Source organism: Blennius ocellaris (assembly GCF_963422515.1).
Source record: "Blennius ocellaris genome assembly, chromosome: 16".
Taxonomy (NCBI): Eukaryota; Metazoa; Chordata; class Actinopteri; order Blenniiformes; family Blenniidae; genus Blennius; species Blennius ocellaris.
In genome coordinates this window covers 5,087,478-5,095,417 of record NC_137665.1, presented here as the reverse complement: position 1 = coordinate 5,095,417, position 7,940 = coordinate 5,087,478, and the positions used below count along the sequence as shown (strand labels likewise).

Genomic DNA, 7,940 nt, shown 5'->3' with positions numbered 1-7,940 from the left:
AGACAGGTTAAATGTGATAGTTCAAATTCAGATCAGCATTCACTCCTTCATGAATGCCTGCATGTGTTCTATGGCATATAGATGGAGTCTTTCAGTGGCATTAAAACCTGCTGGTTTGGTCACTCCTGTAGCAAACAACAGACTGATCTAATATTAGAATTTGAGAATAAGAATCTGAACCTGCCATTGAGCTACAGTAAATCCACTGTGACACCAGCTCAAGTAAAAACACTGAATTCCAAGTATCACTTTGATTAAAAAAAATAATAACATGTGTGAACATTAACGTCTGAGTGTAACTGTCTGAAGGGTTAGGGTTATTACAAATTGGTGGGGGTGCTGCTGGAATCAAATCTTTACAGAGAACATATTTTCCCATTAAATGGTAAAATGTCTGAGTTAAACATCTGATCTTTTGTTGATGTTCTTTTCATAATAAGGTGTCGGTCCATGGGATTTGCAAATCATTGCATTCTGTTTAAATGTGTATTTATCAACACTTTTCAAACTTAGTTTTTAGTATTGGGATTGTATTAAATTTTAAGAGTTCTTTCAGATCTTAGATCTCTGTGTGAACAGAAAGAATGGTAAAATTAACAGAACGATTTGGGTGTAAATTTGTTTTTGCCGTAACAAGGCATTTACAGTTTAGGAGGTAAATGTGATGAAAATTATTCAGGTCATACATTCTGTGGATGAGAGGCAGAACGTGAGACACAAAAAGATCTTCTCCACCATTTTATCCAATTCAGGATTGTGGTTCTCTGGAGCTTTTGCACACTGACGATAGTGTCACACCCCGGACTAGCAGAAACACACTCCCAATTCACACTCAGGGGCAATTCAGGGTCACCAAATGCACATTTTCACACTGTGGAAGGAAACCGGAGTGTTCAGAGAACATGCACTCTCCATCCAGAAGACTGCAAAGAAGAAAAAATGATGAAGTTAGTGTATAATGAAGAAAGAAACGTGCAGCTGTTCGCAATTTTACAACATATTTGCAGTTTCTAAATACTGACAGGTTGAATATTGCCATTTGCTATTGTCTATTAGACAATAGCAAACTATAATATTCAATATTTCAGTTTATGCCAATTATTTACTCAATGGATTCTACTGCTTTCAACATCTGATCTGTTTCCATTCACCGGGGGTTTCCATGCTCATTGAAATATTTTTGATGCTTCAGTCATGAACCCAATATTATGTAACATTAAGGACACTCGGGTCAGCCATGATGTAAGTGCCAACACACATCTGGTCCCAGGCTCGAACAGGAGCATTCAGCCATGCCGTCCCCACTGACTGAATGATGCGTCATCTTGACTTTAAACCCACAGGTAAATGGAGTATTTGGCGCAGCGGTGCGCAGCGTGCATACAACAACAGCAGCAGCAGCAGCAGCAGCTGTAGATCTGGGTTTATTTTCATGCGCTGTCGCTTTAAGAAGCCTTTCGCTGAGCAGAGGCGCTTCGGCAGCGCGTCACATGATTCTTCTCTTGTGACATGAATCCAGACAGAAAGGGAAAGCCTTCCCCACTTCCCCCCCGAGTTACACTGCGCTGTGATGCCGGAGGATTGTTGCTTCGGTGCCAAAGGACCAACTTCGCGCAGGGACATGGAGTTGAGTTAACCATCCGCAGCCAGACTCGGATCATTCCTCATTTCAAACTGGACGCGTAGGTGATTTCTTTTTTTTTTTTTTTTTTGGCTTGGAGCGCCGCCGGGTACGAAGTTGGCGCATGGAGAGGGACGAAGTTTCATTTTTGCGCAGCGTATTGTCTTTGTTTTTGTCGCCTCTGTGTACCAACCGGCGTCCGACAGCTTTCCGGGCAACAACAAGCCAAACGGGACGAGTTGAGTTTTGAGCGGTTTTTTTGGTGTTTTGTTTTTGGAGACTTCGGGGGCAGACAAGTTGAGGACGTCGGGAGAGATGGTGGACAGCAAACCACTTCTCCAGGACAGACCCCCCGCCTACAATGCCGTCCCGGGGGCGTACGACTACGGCCCGCAGCAGCAACAGCAGCCGGGCTACGGGGCAATCCCCGCCGCTGCCCCTCCACCGTACCCGTACCCGGACGGGCAAGGCAAGTAGTAGTACTCCTTGTTCATGGCGCACACTTCTGGGTCCGCACGGTGAAAACAAAGTTAAGTAACCAGACGGGGAGATAGCTCTCACACTCCCTTCTTCTTCTTCTTCTTTTATTAAATCAAAACCTTTCCAACTCGTTGGCTTCACACTCTATAATGTTTGAGCCTCGATCGGGCACATTTACAGCCACTAAAGCCGAGACTTTTATTTCTGTGAAATCCCTGGTGAGTTTCGCTTATCAGGCGCGCAGTATTGCGCATGCGCAAGATATCTACAGACGCGTCTGATGACCTTTTTCTCCCTTGAATAAAAATACATTGTCACAAGAAGATACAGGGAATTGTGTATTAAAATGAAAGCACAACTACCTGTCGTCTTTACACTTAGCAGAGCCACAATATTTAATGTTTTCTCTTATTTCAGATTCCCACTTGTTAATCAAGTGAATGAGGCTTTAGAATGTGTTCGAGTGAACAACAAAAAAAAAACCCCATTTTATTTATATACAGAGAAAACTACAAACATTCCTCTTAGACGTTCAGTGTATTGAAGGCAGAAAGAGACTCATCCATCCTTCCCACTTAATTTATCACAGGATAGCAGTGAGTTGCAGTCTAATCCAGCTGACTATGTAAGTCCCATTCACACCTAGAGGCAGTTTTATCATCTCTAAATGAGTCCAAAATTCACATTTCCGTACTGTGGGTGGAAACTAGAGTACCTGCTGACACTGAAGGAAAAAAACCCCAATTCCACACAGAAGGAAAATTCTCATTATGCAGGCAAGATTGCTATCATTATACCACTGAGGACCCTGGCCAATAATATTGAACGAGTCCAGCACCCTTCATTGTGATCTATTAGTAGACATGTCTTCTGTGGTTGAACTTGAAAAGGCACAGCAACCTTTGATCGCTGTTTATCAGCTTCAAGACAAGCAGGCCATCATCACCTGACTGTGACTGCATGAGATTAGAGGTGAGCGCAACAACAAGGAAGTCTCCTTTTGCGTGAGTGTGTGTGATTTCCTTCCTGGTGACCCATACTTACTGAGTTCAATCTCAGTAGAAAGAAGCACTGTGGCTGCATCTTAATGGGAAAAAAAAAAAAAAAAGGTGCAAGTGAGTACACAGCCACTCAGTGGAACATGGTATCAAAGTTCAAACACACACGAACAGACACTGTCTAAACAAGTCAAAAGTGAACTACTGAATCACCAGCTTTCTTTCCTGTTCTTAAATGTATCCTAGCTTCACATTGAGATGTGCTTTTCTTTTCTTTTTTAATTCTCAGTTATGGTTATTGTGAAAGTTATTACTGATGATTGAGAAATGTGTGAAGAACACACAGAAACTTCAGTGTTTTGACTGTGTCGTCAGGCCTGTTTAATAAATTAAGCTTTAGACTGAATGAATCACTGTTGAGAGTCTTAATCAACTATGGCGGTTAATAATAATGAGTTATGATTAATGGACTAACAAGACAAAAAAGGAGGGTCATACTAGGTATGTGTGTTACTTATTTTAACCATTATGTGACCAAATTATGAGGTGGAACATATGGCGTTTTCAAAAAAGACAATTGATTTTTACTTTAACCCGCATTTATAAAAAATTGTACTACAATTCAGAAAACATTCAGCCTGAACTCAACCCGCACGTACAATGAGGAACCTTTTTTAAATAAGTCTAAACCTTCAGGGAAATTGGTCCACTCAGGACAGAAAATGATAGAAAGAAAAAATAAACACCTCAAAGATACAATACAATACATTATTATTTTTTACCCTTTAGTAGTTCACGCAGTCAAACTGGAGCAGAAAGTGTGTCAGGTGAGTTTCAGTCGGAATACAGCGTGTAACTGAGAGAGTGAGTCGACGGTACCACACTGCACACCCAGGATGTTATCAAAAAGCACTCGGGTGTTTTTGTGTAGAACTAATAATTAGTAGCTGGTTACATGTGCTGTGTCTCTCTCTCTCTCTCTCTCTCTCTCTTCCAACCCTCAGGATACCCGTCAGCCCAGATGGGCCCTGCCGTATCCCAGCAGCCGTACACCGGCACTTACGCCATCATCCAGCCGTCGGTAGTGGTGGTGGGAGGCTGCCCCGCCTGCAGGTGAGCACAGACGACGAAGACGATCGTGCGGCTCAATGTCCATGCTGAAGGAGTACATTTTAGTGATCTATTCACTTCTTTTCTTTGCATGCTTAAGTACAACAATGCCTCCACATTGGTTCTCTTCAGGCTTGTGTCACTTATGAATTCAGCAGTTTTAGAATGAAGGATTTTCACAAATCCCCTCTGACAGTTCGGCTGCGACACCAATGCTACTTGGTCAGCTTTCAACCATCGATGTTGTGCTAAATACATGCGGAACGGCAGTTTCTATTACACACCTGGATCATATGATGTTCCTGTTGTAATTTTGATATATATGATTTTATTGCTGGTTGTTTGGTGCCGTCAGGCCTCCAGTGTCAACCAGTGCCACTTCAGTGGATGCAAGTTCCTGTTTTGGAACGGAGCCGGTTTCACTGTGATGACTCGACGTCCTGTCAGGTGGTCACAGTCTCAGACATGTGACGGGGCTAAAGGTGGTCACGAGATCATGGAAAGGCAATAGAAGGCATGCCGCAGTATCTAGGGTGAGACTGAATAAGGAAATGTTTTATGGACCTTCTTCAGGAAGTCATTCTTTTACAGTTCAGCAGTCATGTTTACTGTCATGGCGAAACGCAATAAGAAAATGAAAATAAAATAAAAGTGCAGTTCCGTTTTTGTGTGTGAACTGAAAGCTTACATGGTGACGTGAAGTTTGGTGTTTGTTCACGGTCAAATTAGGTCATTACAAAGACGGGAGAGAATCTGTTTCACTCAAGTCATCTGACTCATCTTATTAATGATCTAAATCTGCATCGAGGACTCGGTATTGTGTAAATATAGAACAAGCAGCTGTATAAATACCCATTTGACTTTTATTAAAAGGTCATACAACTATACGTCTTCATATTTGAGTAAATTCTATCTTTTCTTCTATTCTCCTACAAATCTTTTGATACATTTATTTCCTGTGTGTAATGTCTCGTATCAGCTTGAAAGTGGCGCCGTCATGCTCCTTCTCGACACTTTGTGTGTGACAGTGGACATGCGTGCTTGATGATTTCTGCATTTGGATGGGGGCCATGTTTCCCCGGTCAATGACAGCCACATTTCCTGGTAACTTTGTAGGACTGAGCTGTGAACACAAACATCTAGGACAACGGCAGAGCAGCAGCGCCACAGTCAGTGCTTTTGATTGCCACCAAGAATTATTGTATTAGAGCAACAGTGTGATGAATATGAGGTCAATCCAGTTCAATATCGCGGCAAAACATTAAGTGTGATTAAGACTTTGTGTGAGGATTATTTGTATTTAATCGTCCCCTCCCCAAAAAAGTAATCCATAGCTGTCTGGCACTCTTGTACAGAATTGTTATGAAGTGATTTCCCATCTCGGTGGAGTCGAGGTTAAATCCTTCGCGGGGCCTCGGGCAGATTTACTTGCTATGCTGGTCGACGTCGTGCAGTCATGAGACCGTGGTTAGCACTTTGTTTACTGTCAGTCTGGATTAAAGCTGCTGTGAGACGCGGCCTTCATCAGCCCCATTTCTTTTGAGACAAGCTGCTTTGTTTACTGACATTTACATTATGTGCGAATAATTGACACGTTTTTGAGGTTGTTCAGGATTTTTGCTTAAAATCAACTTTTGCGATGAAAGCGTTACGTTGCACAAAAATCCACTGAAGAAATTGTAACAGGTGTGTGCTTGGATTTTCACAAGCGATTGTAATTTGCCCATAGCTGTGTCTGTAGGTCTCTCACTGTATTTCCAGGATTTACCCTGCGTTTTTATAGTGAGCTGGGACTAACTCCAGTATCCTAGTACCCTGAATTGCATAACAATTACCAATCAGAGGGATGTTTGTGCACTGCAAAGAAACTGGAGACAGTTTTCCTCTTTCAGTGTCATTCCATATCTTCCTGCTGTATTATTTTCAGGATATTATACTAACTGCCTAGGAAACCACTGGAAAAAACAAACAAACAAACACAAAACTAAATAAATTCATAAAATACTCCTAATAGGTTATTTACTTAAAAAAATATATGGATCACTCCAAATACCACGGGAAATAATTGCTGCCATGAAGAGTTATTTAACAGTCGATATATTTTCTGATATAAACTTAGTTTACATGTGAAGGGAAGAAAGGGAAAAAAAGAAAGCTTGTGGATGATGAACTGAATAATTATCTTATTGGCCATGATGCAGAAAGTCTCAGGATACAGTTCAGATTGAAAATAGTTGGTCAAAAAAACAATAAGTATTCCTTTAAATACTCGCCTCTTTCACATTCAAAATTATTGCTTCAATTTTATCTCTATGGGAGGAGGAGGAGGTATAAGGGGGGGTAGAAGATTAGAAAAGAAGAGGACAGAGAGCAACAGGCAAACAGACATAAATCCACTAACTGCAGATGGATGGGGTCAGGAGGCTCAGACCACGGACTTCCAGTTCCACGGATGAAGGTCCTGCAGGCAGGTGGAGAGCGAGAGAGGGACATGTAATAGTGAAATGGATCAGTGTCGATCCTCCAGCAGTGCAAACCTGTAGCATCTTCACTCCAAAATAAACAAACTGTGAAAGAAAGAAAGCCAGAGTGGCTGGGAAAAACCCACAGAAGCTCGGGTAGAACATACAAACGCCGCACAGAAGACCTGATCACGTGGCGGCTTTCGTCGCAAAATGAGAATAGTTTGGATGAAAGCTATTTGTGAGAATGAATCCTTCCTGCCGGTGTGTTGCAGAGTCGGGGTCCTGGAGGACGACTTCACCTGTCTGGGGATCCTCTGCGCCATCTTCTTCTTCCCGCTGGGCATCTTGTTTTGCTTCGCGCTGCGTCAGAGAAGGTGTCCCAACTGCGGCGCCTCCTTCGGCTAGAGGGACCAAATCGCAGCTCTTGCACATGCTTGCCCTCCCACACACACACACACACACACACACACACACACACACACACACACACACACACAAAAAAAAGCATACACAGCCGCGCTTGCACACACATGCATAATCCAGCATTTTTTTTTCCTCTTCTGTACGCTATTTTGTAATCTTTTCTTGATATTGCACATCGATGTCGCCATTTTATTGGATATCCTGGATGAATTAGGTTGATATTTTTTGTTGTTGTTGTTTGTTTTGTCGTTAGAGGCACTATGTACAAATCTATCGTCGTTTTCCAGGCTAAAGGATATATTCTAGCATATGTACACGTCCAGTGCCTTCACTACATGCCGAGTGATCATCAGATTCCATCAGTCGTGCGTTCTTCTGTAGATTTAGCTCAGTCGTTGAAAATCTGAGCAGATTCCTTCATGTTTGCTAAACCAGATGTAACAAGGCACATGTAGTTTTTTTTTCTCTCCTCTCTTTCACTTTTATTGCATTTTCTGGCACACTGCATACCTTGTGCTTAGTAAGACGGGGATCACCGTAGATCACTGATGAATTGGCTTCTTTTTTTGAGTAACGTAAACCTGTTTTCTCGTTGTGTGTCACTTAGGAAAACAGACACACACACACACACGCTGTTTGAGAAAATGATGGTAAAAGCTGTTCCAGGTGAAACGGCGGACTGCTGTCGGATGCGCAGCCTCTTGTCTGATTTTTGTTTATGATTTCTTGGGGCCATATTTGCACTGACCGTTGACGTGATGATTCTTGTGGTGGGTTATATATTTTTTTTTTCCAGGGCCAATGCAGACCTCAGGTACATACAATCTGAAATGCCCTTGACTT

At 42.3% G+C, this 7,940-nt stretch overlaps 1 protein-coding gene across 1 annotated transcript; it reads left to right on the top strand.

The window, feature by feature from the left end:
- The first annotated feature begins 1,532 nt into the window (after positions 1-1,532).
- On the top strand, positions 1,533-7,149 carry bri3 (brain protein I3). Its single transcript, XM_080510937.1, has 3 exons — positions 1,533-2,090; positions 4,104-4,212; positions 6,947-7,149. The coding sequence occupies exons 1-3, from the start codon at positions 1,937-1,939 to the stop codon at positions 7,077-7,079; spliced, it is 396 nt and encodes a 131-aa protein (XP_080367063.1). The 5' UTR covers positions 1,533-1,936; the 3' UTR covers positions 7,080-7,149.
- Positions 7,150-7,940: the final 791 nt, after the last annotated feature.